At 34.0% G+C, this 22,081-nt stretch overlaps 3 protein-coding genes across 3 annotated transcripts; 2 read left to right on the forward strand and 1 right to left on the reverse strand.

Annotated features, from left to right (window-relative positions):
* The first annotated feature begins 1,588 nt into the window (after positions 1 to 1,588).
* On the forward strand, positions 1,589 to 2,639 carry TRIADDRAFT_63666 (expressed hypothetical protein). Its single transcript, XM_002109418.1, has one exon. The coding sequence runs from the start codon at positions 1,617 to 1,619 to the stop codon at positions 2,301 to 2,303; it is 687 nt and encodes a 228-aa protein (XP_002109454.1). The 5' UTR covers positions 1,589 to 1,616; the 3' UTR covers positions 2,304 to 2,639.
* Positions 2,640 to 5,079: 2,440 nt separating this feature from the next.
* On the reverse strand, positions 5,080 to 8,923 carry TRIADDRAFT_53506 (uncharacterized protein; the record flags this gene model as incomplete). The annotated part of the gene is made up of 15 exons (XM_002109974.1): positions 5,080 to 5,142; positions 5,277 to 5,503; positions 5,589 to 5,667; positions 5,792 to 5,856; positions 6,137 to 6,203; positions 6,301 to 6,360; positions 6,494 to 6,559; positions 6,674 to 6,756; positions 6,843 to 6,904; positions 6,983 to 7,065; positions 7,178 to 7,277; positions 7,390 to 7,451; positions 8,134 to 8,174; positions 8,722 to 8,795; positions 8,904 to 8,923. 15 exons carry the CDS (start codon positions 8,921 to 8,923, stop codon positions 5,080 to 5,082), a joined length of 1,152 nt encoding a protein of 383 aa, XP_002110010.1.
* A 7,723-nt stretch (positions 8,924 to 16,646) lies between these two features.
* On the forward strand, positions 16,647 to 20,754 carry TRIADDRAFT_21352 (uncharacterized protein; the record flags this gene model as incomplete). Its single annotated transcript, XM_002109419.1, has 13 exons — positions 16,647 to 16,868; positions 17,070 to 17,188; positions 17,714 to 17,767; positions 17,966 to 18,131; positions 18,302 to 18,470; positions 18,592 to 18,794; positions 18,876 to 18,976; positions 19,366 to 19,482; positions 19,599 to 19,721; positions 19,817 to 19,952; positions 20,047 to 20,109; positions 20,283 to 20,420; positions 20,554 to 20,754. The coding sequence occupies 13 exons, from the start codon at positions 16,647 to 16,649 to the stop codon at positions 20,752 to 20,754; spliced, it is 1,812 nt and encodes a 603-aa protein (XP_002109455.1).
* Positions 20,755 to 22,081: the final 1,327 nt, after the last annotated feature.

The raw sequence follows: 22,081 nt of genomic DNA on the forward strand, positions 1-22,081 counted from the left end.
ATTCCATTTGAATGCGTCAATAGGAGACGTACCCATATATCATATTAAAGGCTGATTTTGTTTCAACGTGTCCATCTGATGTATTTTTCGATGAAGACTTTTACCTATGTCAAAGAGCTGAGTTTGTTGTTTCGTGATTCTTAGTTTTAGTTTTAATGATAGATATAAGTGATCTCCTTGATTGCAGAGTCTTTATTTTTATAATTAATTAACACAGTAGTACCATGGAAATTGATTGCACTATGCAGTATTCAATAGAGTTAACAGTAAATGCAGTAACTCCAATAGAATATTATTTTATTTCCTGATTGTTAGTTTTAGTTTTAAAGATAGATATAACTCATATAAGTAATCTTCTCGATTGCAGAGTCCATATTTTTAGTGAATAAAGCAGTACCTTGGAAATTGATTGCGCCATGCAATCATACGCTCGTATATACTACTAGTGGTACAGTCAATACTCCAAACATAGGGAGAGGCAGTCGAAATGTATTTGAAACATGATGGAGCGATGACGTCATATCTAGTTTTAAAGATAGATATAATTCAAATAACTAATCTTCTCGATTGCAGAGTACACAGTAGTACCATGGAAATTGATTGCACCATGCAGCATTCAATAGAGTTAACAGTAAATGCAGTAACTCCAATAGAATATTATTTCCTGATTCTTAGTTTTAGTTTTAAAGATAGACATAAGTGATCTTCTCGATTGCAGAGTCTGTATCCTTACTAATGAAGTAATACCATGGAAATTGATTGCACCATACAGTATTCAATAGAGTTAACGGTAAATGCAGTAACTCCAATAGAATATTATTTCCTGATTCTTAGTTTTAGTTTTAATGATAGACATAAGTAATCTTCTCGATTGCAGAGTCTGTATCTTTATTAATGAAGTAGTACCATGGAAATTGATTGCACCATACAGTATCCAATAGAGTTAACGGTAAATGCAGTAACTCCAATAGGATATTTCCTGATTCTTAGTTTTAGTTTTAAAGATAGACATAAGTAATCTTCTCGATTGCAGAGTCTGTATCTTTATTAATGAAGTAATACCATGGAAATTGATTGCACCATACAGTATTCAATAGAGTTAACGGTAAATGCAGTAACTCCAATAGGATATTTCCTGATTCTTAGTTTTAGTTTTAAAGATAGACATAAGTAATCTTCTCGATTGCAGAGTCTGTATCTTTATTAATGAAGTAATACCATGGAAACTGATTGCGCCATGCAATCATACGCTCGTATATAGGGCTAGTGGTACAGTCAATACTCCAAACATAGGGAGAGGCAGTCGAAATGTATTTCGATGGAGCGATGACGTCATATCTGCCTGTCAAGTGCTGATCGAGTTTTTCTTTCTTTTGATCTCAGTTGTTGTCAGTATACTGTACCGGCGTCCAGTCCTGTCCAATACCAGTGTAACAGTTCAATACTGAGTTGTGAGTATCCGTGTTATGGAGTGCCACTCCATAGCACAGTACTGTAGAGTGGAGCTGTCTGGAAAATCGTCATGTGAGCTGCGTACGGCCTTACGTATGGAATGTCTATAAATGCAAACGAGCAGCAAGGTCAGGACATTATTCGTTATTCGTTCCAGCTGGAAAATGTTGCGTTCGTTGATATTCTTAGCTATCCTGTGCTCTGCAGTATATGCCTCGAAAAAGCCTTGCTGTGTGCCTGGCCAATGGTCTGGTATGATATTGCAAGGAGGCTTTGATTCTATGGGAAAGGGTAAAGCTCAAAAAAATATTACTTTCGCTGCTAAATTACATGTCTACCTCGATGCCAAAATGGGCAAATACAGGGTTGACGAGAGCATCACCACTTCCAAAAGCAATATCACCGTCATTTCCGACTATAAGGCTGGTCTTCAATACCTTGTGATTGGTAAGAAGTGTACTACTAGCAAGTTGATGGGAAAATTCCCCAATCTGTGTATTCCGAAGACTGCAAATTTCCTTGGAAGTGGAGTACTTGGCTTAAAATTAAATTATGATTTATTCAGCTTTTCGTCTACTGATCGAAAAACTGCTGGTATTGTGGCTGTAACCGACAAAGGCTGTCTACCTGTTTTTGAATCGATAACCTTGCCTGTTGCTGGTAAGACACCACAGCAAGTAGCTGTTTCTCAGATCTTTAGCAACATCAAGCCTGGAATTAAAGATGATTCAATATTTAAAAAGCCTTCAAACTGCCCTTCTCAACCTGAAAAGGTCATTCAAGGCTTGGATCCTCTAACTTATCTTCATGAGAGATTGGTACAGCGTGCACTAAAGCAGCTCGGTCAATAGAGCATGGGAACATTTGCCTTTTTTGATAGTATTGATTATAGTTTAGTCATTGCACTCTATCCATCACTTAAAATCGAAAATAAAAATACGTCTTGAAAGTATTCAATCAGTAAAAATCCACATTTACAAGGTTGTTTTGTCATCTCTACTAACGGTAAATAACAGGTTATCAATGCTTCCTTTGATCACCATACGCTTAGTAGATGTCGACGATAGGATATCTAATGTTATAGTCTAGCGGTAATCTCTTACCGACTCTGTTTTTTGCATACTTAATCGTAGCCATAGAGTAGCTACTCCAGGATGTCCTGTTGCTAACACTAAATAAAATAAAGCTATCTTACAAAAGGAAATATCTTGTCAACGGTGTTATCAGAGACTAAGTAAAAATTGACAACATGTACTAATGGTGAAACAAGTAAGACGGCAGTTGTTCGCGTAATTAGCACATAATAGTCATTTATACGTTGATTAATATGATCTTAGGCAATATCGATTGATTCATATCAGGCTTTATCATTGTCACAATTATATTACACTCTAATGATGAGAAGATGAGCCAATTTCAGAATGGTACCTTTCTACCTTGACAGTTCAATTTAATGAGAAATTGCAAGCAGCACCTTCGGTACACCTAAGCTTCAAGTTTTCACCTTGCAATATTATTTGTTATTATCAGTGCATCAAACAGACCGTCAAGAAAGAATTCTTTTTATTACTTTTATCATGCAAAGCGGTTGACAAAAATCAAAGGATAGAACAGTACATGACATCATCTAATTCAGTTCACCAATATTTAAAAAGTGATTTGTTGAAAGATGCTTCAGCATTGAAGAATTACGCTTTGAGATATGAACGGTAATTACGATACTTTAATGAAATAATTAAGAGAAATATTTGATTCTGATATCTGCCTATACAGAAACGACAGTCTTGACGATTAAAGTCAAAGGGTAGCTTGATTACATGACTAAAATCTGCTTCACTTGCATGCTAAACTATTGATCAAATTAGCATCTAGTTTACCCGTCTTCTTTCTGATACTTTGTACTTGTAAGATAAATAATAACCGTAGCAACAATATCACATGATATTGGAATGATTGGCCTCTTATTAAAATATCAATTGGATACTGTACGTATCTATTAATACATATCATACTATTGTCTTCCAATAGGATATAAACAATGGCGTTTATTAATTTCAGTAGAACAGCTCTATATGTATGACTTATACTTCTTTTGCGATCGATTTTTAGTGGAATGGCATAGAACTTTTTTAATGCTGAGCTATCGTATTGATAAATGAATTCATTTACCATATGTTACTAGATGATTAACTGTAAAAATTAAAACAGACTATTACATCGACTTTACTCAATTACTTGTAAAGGCTATCAGTTGAGTATTTTTCATATACAGCAGTGCTACTTATGGCCAATAACTGATCTCTGTCGCAGAACAGGATTTAATCTTATATATTTTTTACCTTCTTTCTTCAGTAATGGACTATTTTATCGACTTTGCTCAATGACTTGTAAAAGCTATCAGCTGAGTATTTTTCATGTACAGTGTAATAGTGCTACCGATGACTAAGAACTGATAGCTGTGGCGATAGAGCAAGATTTAAGCCTATGCATTCTTGACCTCCTTTCTTTAGCAATGTATTGTTTTATCGGCTTTGCTCAATGACTTATAAAGACTATCAGCTGAGTATTTTTTATGTACAAAAGTGCCATCTGTATGTCCTATAACGAACTGATATCTGTGCTTGAGTGGATAAAAGTAAAATCTTAAGTCCAATGGAGTTACACAAATCTGTACGTTCGTTCTAGCGTAATGATTAAAGAACACCCGCAGAAGCGATTTACGGTAATTTTAAAAATTTGTCTTAAATTACTATAAAAGACTTGCTAGATATGTCTTAGATTTAGATACGTAATAAAGTTCAATACGAAAGCAGCGTAAATACTGTTTTACTTTTTCACGAATAGTAATTGGAACATTTTTGCAAGGCTCAATATTAAAGTATGCAATTATATACTGTGTAGTGAGTGTGTATATATACATCAAAACTTGTTATTAAAATTCAGTTTGAATATAAATATCTAAAGGTACTTATTCACTATAACAACTGAACTAATTATTAACACGAAGTATCAGGAGCAAGACATTCTATTAGTAATTGAAATTCGTTTCTTTAGATATTAGTCATGAAGGCGAATTTGTATTTTAGAAAAGATTAAGAATTTTATTTCCACATTCATTAAATTTCTTTAAACGATAATGATCAACTATAATGAGCGACAGTTGTATTTAATTTGCCATTTCTTTTAGTTGACCTTCGGTAATTTCCTATGTTACTAACTAATAATAATAATAAAATATATTGGACACAATAGAGCTGGAAAATATAACGAATAAATTTTCGATATTTGATAGAATTTAAAAGATGAAAAAATTTAGCAGACGGTATGTAATATGATACTACCGCTGTGATTGTAAATTTACAATCCCAGAGATCTAGCCGAATACATTGGTGATGAACTCGATTATTTACAGTTGATCAAGAGATGCCGTCGTTGTAGATTGAAGAGACAGTTACCGTTACAATATTATTTGGTCAACAAAATGACAATCAGCAAACTGATGAATAACACCGGTATAAAAATATCTAATTTAGTAAGTTTCGCTCCTTACAAATTCATAAGATAAAAATGGCGTATTACTTTTACAAGAAGTTTGATACACCAGTAAGAAAGTGTAGGAATTACGTTTTACATTCCTCTGAGTTCCGCTGCCTTCTTTAGAATGATATGAACGTCACTAACTGGATAATTCTATATTTGAGATGAATCCCACAATTAAAATCCGTTAATGTGTACAGGTAAATATAGATATATATATATATATATATATGTTTAGTGTATTTAAGCAGTTTCGATCAGTAGCAAACGATGCGCTTAATGCATACTTGCAACGTTTTGATAATATCCGCAAATTCGCCTTGAAGAATTTCATCTCTAACCAAACTATTAAGGTAATCAGTGAAATCATATGTTAGCTTTTTAAAGTGTACAGACATGATAAGATTATTTTTAACAACTGGCGGTACCCACATTAGCATTGCGCAACATACGCATAGCAAAAATTCGAATCTATTCTCTTCCGCGAATAGCGAATCCCAAATTCTAATTACATCTGTAAATCAATGACATAAAAGCGTATTAAAAATCATTTTACTGCCACAAACAAAATGGAACATAGTTATGCTATTAAGAAATACCGGGCAGAGGAAATTCTTGAGATAGAAGCAGTGTGAACCAACGGAAGCAATAAAATTCTGGACGAATTCCTTTATCTTCCTGTAACGTGTAAAGTAATGTTGTGGGATAATCAGCAAGTCAGTCACAAGCTATTGTAGTACTTCCATAGATAAACATAAAGTACAACCACAAGGATAACCATGCTATACGAAAAATTACTTACGAGAACTTGCCATACTGCACTATCTTTATAGCGAATAGACTGACATACGCGTTGCATCCAAAATCCTTGAAAGTGATAATGTAAATGAAATAATTAAAAATTTAAACTCCGTCAAGTATTTGTATTGCTACCAGTAATTAGTATAAAGGACTTAATAGCCACCGATTCCGCAGACTGAGTTATCTAAGGTTCTTATAAAATTGTCCCTATTTTCCGCCATTAAATTCGTGAAGCAGAAGAATGCATCACATTCAGCATATCCTAAGGCGTGCCGATTTATTACATAGATTAGTCAATGCTGTGGAAACGGATGAAAAAAATGCGCAATATAAACTCGTCACTTACTTTTCCATTCAGAATTGCTGTCAACAGCAAAAATGTAATATATTGGACCCATAATTTCATTCATTCCCTTTCAGATCGAATCGCAAACAAATTAACCATAAGAATTTAAAGTTAATTTTTTTCATGAGTGTAAACTTCATACTGTTAGCAAAATACTCGTATACCTGAACATAGCCGATGCCAGGGTTTAACTTTGCATAAATAAACAGCATCCTCTCTACTACCTAAACATTAGCAGAACATGCCAACTAGTTAGAACTATAACGAATAGCTTAAACTTAAAGCAATGAAAGCTGAGCAATACAAGAATAACAATTTAATTTAGTCAGATTTCAAATTACGATAAAGAGTTCTTACCTCCCAGTGGGCTTCTTCGCCTTCTGATAAAGTGTGATACTCTTGATCTTTAGACTTATTTTTGATCTATCCGTATAACAAGGAGTCATTAGTAATTGAATAGATTTTTAACGTGGGTTACTAACAAAGCCCTGCAGCAAACAAATAGTCATATCATAGCAATCATGGATAAATGATTACCTTTTGAACACCTTGTCTATTGGTCGTTACTTTCGACTCTAATAATACAGTTTTCTCAACGCGTTTTCTTAGAGCTTGGGAACCTTGATCATAGTGATTAGTGGTGCGATCAAGTTAGTTGATTACTGTACAATGTTTGTCAATTGATAAGTTTGATTCTAACTCCTACCTTTTTTCTTACATGGAAATTCAGTTGCTTTTTGAAAGAAAGACATGTCGGGATATAAACGCCTGCAAGTCAGGAAAATGTTAAATTATTATATGACACCATGACTTTATGGAGCAAAGGTGATCTTTATCGATATCTACCTAGCATCTTTATCGATTTGTGACAAGACTTCGTTATCCTTAAAGTATGTCACCCATTGGCTTTCCGGATCTAGGCTAAGCGGCTAAATGATCCCATAATAATTTGTATATAGAATTGGGTAACAGAATTGATGAGATTTGTTCTATGGACATGTTCAATTCATGGAAGTGTGCTACAGTACTATTCTAACGTACATGATCATTGACATCATGCAAATGATCTCCTTCATTTTCATCGTCAGCAGCGAGGCTAGGATTAATAATAATATCGTCGAGAAAGCTGTCATATAGGTCTCTGCATTGTGGAACGCGAAGAAAATTGCAAAAAGTGCATACAGTAAGTATCCATATCATCAAAATTAATCAGACGGTACAACATTGATACTATGTTGCAATAAAAATGTTACCTTTTTGCTTTAAGAATATTATCCCACCCAGATCTTTTGGCAGGTAAATACCCTAATAATAGCTGAAAGCGATACATCGTTCATAAGATATTGTAAATAAACGTTGCGATTAGTAAGGTACTTTAATTGCATAGTTGAGATTGACAGTTTATAGCATGACATGTTATCGCTACACTAGTACTAAATCGAAATTAAAATTGTAGTCGTAAGTAAAACAGCTGCTGATTTATGGGCCTTTTGTGAAGACTGTTGAAATGTACTAATATTTTTTAATCACTTCGTAGCAACATGTGCTATCGTATGCTATACCTTGCATCAAGTGGTAAATATCGCTTAATCGAGGGTATCTGTAGCAGTTGGCTAATCCAATATAGTAAGGCCATAGTACAGCGTAACGATGTACATTGTACAGTGATCTCGCTACTATTTTTTATCAAAGTAACAACATATCAACTATTACACAGTATACTCGTATGTAAACTATTATAATATACAGTACTATGATCCAAGACGGGACAATAAATTAAGATAACTTAATAAACTGGAAATATTTCTTTATCGATAAATAGTTAATGTAGAGACATCAGGTCGTAAGTACCGCATATTGTATTGTACAGTGTATAATGGCATATTCGATAGAAAGTTAATTAATTAGAATATTACGGTGATCAATGATGGTTTACATATGTTCAACAATGTATCCGGGACAAGAGATGCAATAGGAATAATACGAGTATTAATTACCCTCCAAGCCAGTGGCCTTATCCATGCAATGTCTGGAATTCCTATTATTAAGAAGTGAATGGAAAAGTCTGAGTTGAAGTTTGGGTTATAAGTAAAAAGCTTAACAATTATGCATTCTTTGTCAAGATATTGGCAGTGGAAAGATTCAACGATCATAATTCAATTTATTTGGATTTTTGCTCGATGTGATCGGTTGAAAAATCAATATACCGTAAGAATTTATTGATAGCAGGCTATCTTGTATACAGTACATATCTTTTACCTGATCAAGTTATTCTACATAATGTAACTCGATTGCTTGGTACAGAAAGTAACGTCCATATACGGCGGACGACTGTATCTATCTGACAAGTTTAACTACTGCAGTGTGTGATCAACTGTTGTTGGATGTAGGTATTCTGCAGGGACTAGTTACTGATATTACAGTACAGTATTCTGTACACTGATTACTCTACTCAGACGAGCTCTATACTGCCTACAGTGGGTTATATATGTCGAAGGCAGCAGCGCTATCTAATTTCAATTTGTTTCAAATAGAGTCATTAATAAATGCTCACTCTCCCCCTCCCCCCCAAAAATGGATCTTACCATTGAAGCATAATTGGCGTAATTGATGTAAATCGAGCTTATCCTCAGTTAAAATTTTTTTAAATTGGTCAACCCTAGATCAATGTAAAATAGAAAGATAGGAATAGATATCAAAAATGGTTTACTATGAGAAAATGACAGAGAGAAATGCCTACTAGCTCGAGATTGAATTATTCGCTTACCTCGTACTATAGGTAGACATCACGTTTTAATTGTCGAATTATCCACAATTGATATCAATCATCGGCGTGATCGTTGTATTTTTGCTACCAGTGCAGTGCCAATAAGTAACTACAACAGCCAGTCTACAATCTGAATACCCTATTTCTCGACTTTTTCCTTACTACGTTGTAATACTGCCACTCAAGGTTGAAAGCTGCCCGTAGAGTATGCAAATAATCACTGCATGGTCAAATTATTATGCAGCGCTTGGTGTAAACATGTCGGATTTTTGGAAGGCGTTTCTCTCCTGTACCATAGAGTTACACCATGGATTGTAGAAGCCTATAGAAGAGCCTAGCCAACAATAGCAATGGTGGGTAATAAACTGCCCAGGTTTACTTTGCGCACCAGGGTCGGTGCCTACTGGCCCGCTCTCAGTACACAACGGGTCAGTGTACTGTATGTGAAAGCAATCAAGCGTCAACCGGGAGCTTGACGATGGACTCATCACCGACCATAGTAACATTACTTGACTAGACACTGTATAGTGTACAGTACGGTAGTATAACTAGACACAGGACAGAGGACTGTACAGACGGCTGAGCAGTCAGACAGACGGACTCTCCGGAGCCAATATGGAAAAATGATTACTTAGTATGGGATCTTTCATGTCTAGTTTCTAAATGACTTGGTGCTCATTTCAATAGTGTCTATGATCTTATATGACTGTTTTCAAGCCGAATTATAGTAGCAGACAATACTAGACACTGGACAGAGGACTGTACAGACGGCTGAGCAGTCAGACAGACGGACTTTCCGGAGCCAATATGGAAAAACGATTACTTAGTATGGGATCTTTTATGTCTAGTTTCTAAATGACTTGGTGCTCATTTCAATGGTGTCTATGATCGATCTTATATGACTGTTTTCAAGCCGTATTATAGTAGCAGACAATACTAGACACTGGACAGAGGACTGTACAGACGGCTGAGCAGTCAGACAGACGGACTTTCCGGAGCCAATATGGAAAAACGATTACTTAGTATGGGATCTTTTATGTCTAGTTTCTAAATGACTTGGTGCTCATTTCAATGGTGTCTATGATCGATCTTATACAGTATAACTGTTTTCAAGCCGTATTATAGTAGCAGACAATACTAGACACTGGACAGAGGACTGTACAGACGACTGAGCAGTCAGACAGACGGACTTTCCGGAGCCAATATGGAAAAACGATTACTTAGTATGGGATCTTTTATGTCTAGTTTCTAAATGACTGGGTTTCATTTCAATAGTGTCTATGATCTTATATGACTGTTTTCAAGCCAAATTATAGTAGCAGACAATAAGGTTCAATGTAATATTACTTAATTGAGAAAATATCGGTCAATTTCAAATCGACCGTCTGCATACTAAAGTATTGTACTGTACTGCCATAACCAAGTAAGTCGGAAAATGTCTGTCCATCCAAGAGTGATGGTACAGTACTTCTTCCTCTCTATTTTCACCTGATGTACTGTTCAGTGTACCGTACTCTACATTGTACATGTACAATGTGTATCAAAGTATTTTGCCACTTTGAAAAGCATCAACCAGTGATCTTAATAAGCAAATACTGATTAAGAGTTGTTACATTCCATAGCATTTAGATCTTTCAGAATCTCTCCATCAACCTAATATATCATTCTAATATAGCTTTACTGTATTTTTAAAGAAAAATATTGCCCGAAAGTGACAAAATGTTATGGTACACACTGTACAGTATTTCTTATCCAAAAACATTCAAGTAATGGAACCTTTTTCAGGTCTAATCAAAGGTGTTGGAACTCTAGTTGGAAGACTTTTAGCGAAGTATGACGGACGGATACATCCAGTACATCGTCATGCGCATATACTGTCCTGTACTGTACAGTACTATACTGTACACACTCAGTACAGTACACAGTGTACAGTGTACAGTACAGTAGAGAGCACGGAGAACGAATGCACTTGAGCAGTTACTGTACTGTACTGTATGCATGGACAATTGGACATCAAGGACATTAATCGTGGACGTGTATCGTTTCAGATATACGGTTGACTTGAGATGACCAGCAAAATAGTTTTAGTAGACTAAATCGACTGTATCGAGCCTCTATTCTTTTTACTGAACTGGAATCAGCTAACGATGACAAATGTACATTGTACAGTACCCCAATTTTGGACTCCGGATACAGTACCCGTTTCAGTATGAACTACTGGAAGTGTCAGCGTACTCGTCTATTGATAGAGATCTCTATGGTTACAACTAGACATTCAGTCATTGATAGTATTTATATTTTTATTTACAATGTACTGTACAGTGTACAGTGTACAGTGTACAGTACAGCAAGGCCGAGGCATACTGTACAGTACTGTACAGTACAATAGTCACCTTGACTTGTCAAGTAACATATTGCCATCAGGCCCATCACATTCCATGGAAATTCGTACTTCGACACAGTAGCAGCAGCTATATCTGCATAGTCGTTATCCTTTTGTCATAAAACACCAATCCGGAGTTCGAAGTGATATTTGACTTCCCTGCAATAGACTGCTATGTATCTTACCTACTACTAATAGTTGTTATTATTATAATTCATTATAATTCATCGGTAATGCATACTCGAAATGTACTCGCAGGTCAGGATCGGGAATATGGCTATAGCAGCTAAAATCTCGTCAATAAACTGCAATTAAAATATATATACTATAAACCCAGGACAAATTTCCTTCATCCACCTGAATCAGAATCATACAGTACATCATGATTGATGTGCTATCGAGGACTATTTTTGACTCGTGTCTTTTAATTCATTTTCCAGTTTAAGGTGTGAGAAAGCAGCAGCTAGTACAGTAGCTCATTAGTGCTTAATGCGATAGCTGGTAGCTATAGATTATAGTGTACCTTCATTTTAATGTATATATATAACATATATATACAGTACAGTACAGTATTATTATTGCATTTTTGATTATTATTTTAATTTTATTTTTAATTTTTGGGGGGATAAAAAAGAGTGCATTCTGTGATCACACAGTATATAACAATATCGCAGAGATCATCGTTATGTGTTGGAATTGTGTCGTTGAAGCCAACATTAGTAAGGTCGAAATTCGATACTGTTATGTACACGTAGTAGCGTTTCATGTCGGAAAGTTGATCAGTAACGGATTCCGGATCGACCGCTAGGCCACGTAAGCGATGAAAATTATGACAGAAATAATGAACCATCGACAGTGATCAATCAGGGCTTTTTACTATTGTGATCGATACAGTCCACAGTCAAGAGCAACACTACGCATAGTAGAAGGATAAATCCGCGTTTAACGCATGGGTCTTCAGCTTTCCTCGGCTAAAAGAGGTGAAAGGTTATTCAGGGGCTACCTTTAATTATGCCAACAGCATGTATTTATATATATTTGGAAAAGCAGCTTGTTAGTATTAAATTACAATGCTTATGTATTATACGAAGAACAATAGTGTCCTGAATGAAGTTCCAAAGTTCACCATGTCCTTTTAGAATCATCCAAAATGTCTTACACGGAAGCGTACAAGGGATACGTGCAAAATAACATCGCAAACCTCAATCAGCTGTAATACTATGTCAACCATGGCTGTTTACCGTTGCACCTTCGACATATGTTTGGACCAGGTTGGTAGAATATTTTACTCACAGCATCCATCATGGCATGGAGCATTGTACTTAGAATGCATAAATTACCATAACAATAGCTCGTATAATAACGGTATGACCAAGAATAGAAGGTCAAAATTTATTTTAAGACTTTATAAACTTTGTCTATTTTATATTTTAATTTCACTCAAATTCTCATTTTACTGTTGGTGTGTACTGCCTGTACCAGCATTATATATAGCTCGTCAGATTGATAAAATTGTGGCATTTAGGATTTTCAGTGGCATCGATTGCAGTTACTGGCGTGCTCCTTACCAAGTGTAAGTTAATATTGATTCTCCAGCTTTACCTTTCCTCTACCTTGTTTCGATCAATGTTAACGGTGTCAAGTTTATCAATATCATGACCTGAATTTCAACATAATGGAACTGATTGTTTTTTTAACGTTTGATGTGATTTATTAATACAACCACTAGTGATAGAACCTATAGTGGTAAAATGAGGGGATATTTAGTACCGGAGACATATACTACTGTATATTTGAAAAGCTTATCGAATTAGGTTACATTATGACTGGCCTTCTAAAATGAATGGTACATGACATCGATAGTCTTGTATTAGCTTTGCATTTGTTTTTTTTTCTTTTTCCACTTTCAGTGATTATTTCTATCATTGTGCGATACTCTGCTAGCTACACGCGATAATGACGATAAATTCGCACGTAAGCCTAAAAGGTTCGAGCGAGCCTAGGCTCGGTGACTCCAGGCTACTAATGTGCAATATTGCTAATTCACGCTTTTCGTGAATGATACGTAAGGGATAAAAAAAGGAAATCTTACATTTCTTTATCGCAGAGGAGAGTGGATGTTATCCAGTTTTTGAGCACTATAATAGAGGCCCAATTTTCGCAGCATATATGAACACGAACATCTTTGGTTTCGCCAACTTTATATCAGCTTTACTGAACGCGCTGCTATCGTGGTGCACTCATTATGGTTCATTCTGCTGTCGAATTTCTATTCAATTCAAGAGGACGAGGGGAAAGATACCTTAAGATTTGGCAGTCACACTTGTGTCCCTTATATTGAGCATCTTCAGGGCGAGGTTCATCTAGGTAATATACGTATATCGCCGTCGGCCTTTAAAGCAACATATTTAATGTATCATATCAACAAGGCCATCGTGAATGCTTTGAGCTTGATGATTCTGGACTTTATTTGTTAATTCGATATTGCACAGTTTCAATTTCACAGACATGACTTTTTATTCGTTCATCTACTGCATCGTAGGAATAGCCATTAAAATGCTAAAATGTTTAATGCAACGATGCTTTCTAACTTTACTTGCTTGGCCCATTTTGCTATCGATGCTTGACATAAAAAAAAAACTTGAATAATATAATTATTATGGGTTAAAAGGTCATTAATAACTAATTTAATCAAAGGTCTATTAGATCAATGCTGATTCGGTCTGTCATTTCTCTCAGTTCAAATTCATTATAGCACAGTACTAGAAAGCTGGTACATTGCAGTAGTACAACTATTTTGATACATTACATTAATTAATTTTAGGGGAATTTTCTGAATTGTCATTGATTGTGATAGTAATAACAGAAATGTCAATCAATGATAATTCAGAAAATTCCCCTTAGTTTTATCATGAGAGGATAGTCTGGGCCGGTATACCGGCGCACATTAACATTCAATAATAAACATAGCGATGCTGACCTTGCCACTGCATTTCATTGCATGTGTTATACTATGCGATCCCTTACGAATTTTCGATAATGCAATGTTTTGGATCAATTTTGTAAAAATTGTTCCAAAATGCATAGTTATCATACATACGTTCGAAGTAAAGTCCATAATAATGATTGGTATTTTGTAGGCATTTTATTCATAATTTTTACCATTCAGATATATCAAATGAAAGGGATCGCATTGCAAGCATGGGCTGGCAGTCTGGCACATGCGGAATATGATACGTGATTAGGCCTCGCATAGCCCATCCCAGTACAGTGATCTCAAAGTAAATAAATACGTCTACAAAACATGATAGTTTTTAGCTTACGTCAATAGATCAATTCTGTTTCCAGTGGGTATAGACTATAGACAATAGCTTACTGTATCTTAATCCTATAAGCGATTACGGAATTTAATAGCTATAGTAATGCAAAAGTTGTCAAATTTCTACTCTACTGACAGACAGTACTAGCACTGGAACTTACCCAACAGTCTTATTATCTGAATGTTCTTGTAGACTGAATTAGAGAAACGAGCTAAAAAATTCCTTTTTTAGTCTACATATGCAAATGATCTGAATGTTCTACCATAAGTAAAGCAAATTTACAGTGGCTTTATTGGTTATTTATTTCAGCCATGATCTTGCTAGAATTTCCAAGTGGTAGTATTTTATTAACTTGTGTACGGGAAATGGTCATTGCTTTGAGTAGTTTCAATACAAGTATGAGTAAGCAAAGATTAACATGACCCACCCACTAAAAGTTCAAGAATTAGCTGAAAATTTCAACAACGCAAGTGCGATATCTGCGTTAGAATTGTACGTAGCATAATCATCTGCTAGTGATCGGTATACAGCAATATCTCAAAGGCTACACCCAAATATATGAACATTGTCAAAACAGGAATTAAGTTGTTCTCGTAACGGATCTAGAACTTAATTTATTGATGTTCTATAATGACCTTGATTAATGTATAGCCGGTAATTCGTTGTAGTTATCAATACTGCAGTATAAAATAGAACCATTCATTGACTATGGTTTTGAAATGACGTTCGTAGACAATTACAGCTCGAGGGTATCAATATGATTATTTGAATCCATCTAATTGCATGTGTATTTGTTCATATATACATAAGCAAGACGTCACATTACCCAGCATGATACTTTTCAAATTACAACGTATAATAGTCAAGACATGAAATGTTATGCTGCAAGTATTCTCTATTTTCATGTTAAACTAGCTGACTAGAAATAATGTCTACAAGCATTGTTGTATACGTAATATATTTGTATTCCATTATTAGGTATTCTATCTTGCACTTTTCTATTCTAAAGATTAAATCGAATAGACACTAATAAAAGCTCTCCTCTAAGTTATAGGATGATAAGAGTGATGGAATGATACAAACAATTGAATGACTAAACTAAATAATTTCTCTCTGTTAATGACTAAATGGGCTGAAATAATTAGAATCTGATGTAGCACTAATTATAACATAATATCAATTGACGCTATACTACCATAGAATTTTAAACGGATTTAATGTAGTTGATATCTCACACAAGAGCTTAATATCAAATCTAACCGAGAAATTCCGTAATTCCTGCTCCATAAATAATAAAATGGCAGTTTTGTATTCTCTAACGAAATGCAAATTTTAGAATTACAATCCTGAAATTATCTATCAGGAGTAATGACCTTGAATTTATCAATGAATAACTGATGTATAATCTAAGAAAGGTCTAAGATAATTATAACAACTACCTTCAAAAAATCAGTATTTACTTGGTGTTATTTACGTATCAATTATTCATTACGGGTTAATCAATTGTCCAATATTAAATATGTATTGTAAAATGCTAAAGGATTTATTGAATGCACATGTTTGGCCTGTAAAAATTTAAAATGAGTGACGAAAATAACTTGGATTGATGGCACTTAATTTAGAGTCAAACTAAATATAAATTCATTAAGTTAAGTCGATACAGCGTCTATTATGTTGATAACTTCTACCTTCTGATCTGTCCCAACTTAATCCAATCCTGTCACATCCTATAATCAACTTTCTAAAGTAGCAATTCCAAAATAGCTAATTCTATAAAAGCACTTAACAACCCGATCGTAATGTTTTGTATTAATAATGTTTATGATCTTAAGATGCTTACATGGAGTTAGAATTCACTCAGAAACTATAGACAAAATATATTTACTACTATTTCTGTAGCATTTAGAAGATTCCTTAGATATTTTTACTACTATGTATAGGTTGCTGCAGAGGATTAACGTTACTGCTGCAAGTTCACTACACTGATAGCTAATCATATTTATAAATTTCCTCTGATAGGCATTTTAATAGTATAACATCATGGCTGAAACTTCTTTCCAGTATCAAGATTCCTTACCACACTTGCCTGTACCGAAATTACAAGACACGTTACAGAGGTACTTGAGATCAGTACAAGCCATCGTTAGTGATGATCAGTATAGCAAAACCAAAGAAATCGTTGAAGAATTTGGAAAATCAGGCGGGTTAGGTGAAAAATTGACCCAAAAATTGAAAGAAAGAGCAAAGACTCACGATAATTGGGTGAGCAACATCACCATAGTTGCTACCATAACTAATAGCCATAGACCTAAATAATGTTAATATTGCTATATTATAGAACAATTGACCTAAAAGTCGAGCGTACTAATGAATTACTTAAAATTAAAAAGAGTTAATAAATAACCACTTCTACTGCAAAATTGCTCGTAATAAAATTTATACGATTTTTTAATATTAATCTAGGTAGATGATTTTTGGATACGATATGCATATTTGTCCGTTAGAGAACCTCTAATGATAAAATGTTCGCCAGTGCTTTCCATAATTTATCGACCAGTTCAGACTGTAGATGAGCAATTAAGGTAAATAAGAGAACGAAAAGCGTTCTTTGCTATTTACTGTTTTCTAATTGTAGCTACGCGCATATTATAATTATAATCAATTTAAATAAGTAAATATCTTTCAATTAACATGAAGCGAATGAAAAGTTTAGTTTGTATTGTAAATTTTACATTTTAGCAAAGTGATGCATACGGTAATGTATTAGTCGTACATGCTATTAATGATGTAGTGCATTAGTCATAGATGCAATTTGTTCTATGATATACTATAATGTAGTATATGCAGATTTTTATTGAGAAAGTTAGAATATAATGTAGTGAATATATCATAACATGTAAATGTAACATAGCTAAATATATGAATCCTAGAAGATTCACTAACTTGAATATTATACTACTTGTAGTAAACTTCGAGTACTTTCAAGGAATCTGTAAAACCATTATAATTCATATTACTACAATCTACTCACGACGTATTTTGTATATTTCACCTGTAGAATAGATGACACATATTACAATGTTAATATACTGACATTTATTAACTAGGCTTGCAGCCAAAGTTCTTTTTGGAATACTGCAACATAACCACGCAATTCAATCGTAAGTTATTAATACTTGACTATAGATGCTAAAACAAGCTAAATTGTCCCTTCTCATTATTTATTAATTGAAATTTATATGGATACCTAGCGTACAGTTACAAATCAGTAGATAAATTTACATTAATAATAATAAGATACAATAAATAGTATTTTAAATAAGTGTATGCAAATACTAATGGTAGCGTTTTAAATTTAGGGAAACATTACCAGTTGATAAAGTTGCCGGCCGTGCTATATGTATGAGCCAATATAAGAAAATTTTTAATGGCTATCGTATTCCGGGAGAGAAATTGGACTCCGCTGCAACGTTTACCGCCGAAAATCCACAACCATCAAATTTGATTGTTGCTTACAAGGATCAGGTAGAATAGTAGAATATTTTAACCGATAGTTTAACATTTCAAGAACTACGCTTTATTCTCCAACAGATACAATTTTATTTGTTCACATATCAGATTTTTCGTTTTATATGGCATATAAACGAATTAATATCTAATTTTATTGAAATGTTTGTCCGCGCGCTACAAAATAGTTTTTCAGCGTTGACGTTATTAAAGACGGCAAGTTTCTTACGGTAGCAGATATTTATGGGATATTTAAAGAAATTACCGAGAAACACCAAGATAGAGGAAAAGGTGTAGGCGTTTTTACTGCTATCAATCGTGATTCGTGTTTCGAAGCTTATACTGAATTAATGAAAGGTAACGGTTTATTTCTGACATACATTATATATGTTTTCTATAATAATAATATTCGTTTCTTATAAAAGCCCTAGCTGTGCTTTAAGTGAAGTATTATGCTTATTAACTATTTTTGATACAGATAAGACGAATGCCAATAATCTGGAGAAGATTATCAAAAGCCTTTTTGTTCTAGCTATCGAATCTCATGAATTGGGCGCAGAAACAGATGACGGAAATCAAATCAAAGCTAAGAAGCCGATATCAACAATTTGTAAACAGTTACTTACGGGCTGTGGCATAGAAGGCGACGCTTGTAACAGGTGGTACGATAAAAGGCTACAGGTAAATAAAGCCCTAGTAACCAGCTGTTGGTTATATTGTTCACAGTGAAATCAGATAGCTATTTTTGTTTAAATTTAATAGATCACAGTTGGAATTGATGGATCTGTTACACTTATCGGAGAACATTCCGCAATTGATGGTACTGCAGTTCTTGAGTTGTGCAAACAAATCATACAGACGTCGTAAGTTTATGTTACGCCTTTATTGTAGTAAAGTAGTGAGAGGTAGTTAAACTTGAATAATTCTTTGGCGCCAAAAAATTAAGGATAATGTTAATTAAATAGGGAATCATTGCATTATATGATGAATTTATTATGCTACTGGATAGAGATAATAATGTATATTTGTTGAGTTGCAGATTTATAATTTTACTATATTTCGTGCTTGCTTTAATAATCACTAATTAATTACATGCATTTAGTCAAGGGACTGTCTATGGTAATAGTAACAACCAAAATTTTGTTTCATCTGAATTATTTCATAGCATATACAGTATTTATATGATAAATTAGTACTTAAGTTCGAAGCTTTATGGCAACCGTGCAATAAAAATAATTTTAAAAACTTTTAGAGGTTGTCCCGATAATGATTTAAAACCGACAGAGCTACCATCTATACAAAAGTTAGAATGGAATCTCAACGAGAATCTAGAAAATCGAATCCGGAAAGGAAAAGTAGAAGCTGCTTCGTGAGTATTATTACTTCTCTGTTAACAGTGGATGACACATAGCTAAATCCTTTGATAAAGATGTGGCCATGAGAAATTGAGTAATGGTGTTTTCAATTTTTGTTCGTTATGATTAGCACTATCAATGATATCAGCGTCGAGATTTTAAAATGGGAAGAATATGGCAAAGAATTTATTAAATCGCAGAAAATGAGCCCTGACAGTTTTATGCAAATATTATTTCAAGTTGCATACTACAAGTAAGTGTACCTGCCCGATTATTGTTTACTCCAACATAAGTGTATTAGAAAGATTATATTGTAGGATTGTATTGACTGAGGTAAGTTTGATACAGAGTTCACAAAGAAATAGCATCGCAGTACGAAAGCGGAGCAACCAAATTATTTCTACTTGGAAGAACAGAAGTTATTCGGTCAACGTCTGTAGAATCTGTGGAATTTATTAACGCATTTCTATCAGATTCTGTCTCGGTTAGTGGCTATATTTTAAGTAAATAGCTTATCTTTAAATAGGTTGCATAACAATGATGAACGGTTTCCAATGACAAGTTTTCCATTGTAACAGAATGATCAGAAGAAAGCGCTTTTTAGGAAGGCGGTAGAAGTGCACAAAAAATATGCCTTACAGGTACCATACTTTTTGCGGTTTTTATCAAACTAAGTTAACTCTATTATGCTAATGAATATAGTCCGTATGCAAGCTCGATACCTTACTTGTAATACCATAATGATATTTTTCTATATCAAATTTATACTTAGCGTTTGCTTTATAGTCGAGCAATTATTGTTTTGCTAATTTAGGCTAGTATGGGTCAAGGCTGGGATCGCCACCTGTTTGGAATGAAGATTTGGGCGTTAGAAAATGGAATGGAGACACCAGCAATATTTAGTGACCCCACTTACAATACTCTAAGCCAATTTAAGCTTTCAACTAGTCAAGTAAGTACGGTTTAAATACGTAAATGCCTACATAAAATTTCCCTGCTCAATTGCTTTTATTCTTTCCAAGGTAGTTGTTACTCATATTCTCTAATGTGCTTTGTTATCTATCATTTATTGTTGATATGTACAGGTAACGCTTCCAACAGATACTTCAGTGGCATGTTTTGCACCAGTCGTTGAGGATGGTTATGGTATATCTTACAATATTAGTTCCAATTTTTTCATTGTCTCAGTTACATCTTTTAACTCTTGTTCAAAAACAAGCGCTACCGAATTCTATAATGCGCTAATACAAACTCTGAATGGCATTAAGCTACTATTGGAAAGTTAATTATGGACTGAATTTCGAACGGTACCGAGTAGTACCCATTTCCCTTTTAATCTAGAAATAAAATCTAGCATAAATGCCCAACAGAGATAAATGCAATGTCTATCAAGAGCTAATACTACTGATTATAATACGATCATCTGTCCTAAGTTTCTTATTTGTAATTAGATATAATAGACACTTCAATTTTATGTTAGCTATCTGACGTATTGATTATGCAATAGATATATTACGCAAATTTATGGTCTACAGTATTAAAGTCATTGATCTTTTAATCTTAGCCCATTGTATTTCCACGTTTCAAATAGGTTAGAATAGATGATAGTCTCAGCATTTTGAAATAGCGGCATCTGATTTATTATGTTTTTGCTTGAAAGATATTTGATCCGAAAATAGATTTGTAGAAATGTACGTAGCCATCTACATTAATACCGTATGTAATTATAGCACTGCTAATAGCACTGTAGCTGTATGATGGAATGACATATATGGAAGATTTTAGTATATCATTTATGTCTTCTGGGTATCTGGAGTAGTGACATGATAATCTGTATGTTAAATCGTTCTTTAGTTACGCTATGAATAAACAGGATGAGATTTCATAAGTTAACTTGATTTCCTCCTTCATGATTTATGGAAACTTCACTGTAGAGCCAATATAGCTTAAATAGGCATTTATTAGGAGATACATTTGTATATTTAAAGGCTGAATGTCAATCTTTGTGTGCATAATATTTCTTCATATATAAGGAGTGACTTTAACAGTAGACAATTAATTAATTATTATTACAATATAAATTTGATAAATTCGATATATAGTATCCAGAATAATATAGGTTACATTACTAAAGTGCATGTGATATGGTACATTTAAATTACAGCAGTGATTATTTTGCTGTTTGATGGCTTACCGAGCAGAACATTGGAATGTTTGATAAAACGTAATTCTATTTTATGTTGAGAATTGAGGCGCTACTTTTGAGCAATTAGTAAGTGATAATTTGTTATTATAGTTTCCGGATTAATGAAATTAAATGGAACATGTATCTAAGTCCTAGATGTTGCATACAATACATTAGCATTTGCTTAATTACTGATATTTGCCTTCAACATCAAAATTCTAGCTGTAAAACAATTCCAAAATGAAAATAGTCTCATAAACGTAGGTAGTCTCTCAGATGATATTTAATTTAATCAAACATCATAAAAGTAATACATAGTACTTTTTTACTTGTTTCACATGGTACAGTTAAAGTAGGAAGATTATTTTAATAATCGGAATCGTAAAGATTATAGTTAGAAATGATAATAGTAATATAAATAACCTAAA

The sequence above is a fragment of the Trichoplax adhaerens genome, genomic scaffold, assembly GCF_000150275.1.
Source record: "Trichoplax adhaerens TRIADscaffold_2 genomic scaffold, whole genome shotgun sequence".
NCBI classification, from domain to species: Eukaryota; Metazoa; Placozoa; class Uniplacotomia; order Trichoplacea; family Trichoplacidae; genus Trichoplax; species Trichoplax adhaerens.

What these genes read in the sequence shown, in the direction of transcription:
- TRIADDRAFT_63666 (XM_002109418.1), top strand. Translation starts at nt 1,617, where the DNA reads ATGTTGCGTTCGTTGATATTCTTAGCTATCCTGTGCTCTGCAGTATAT.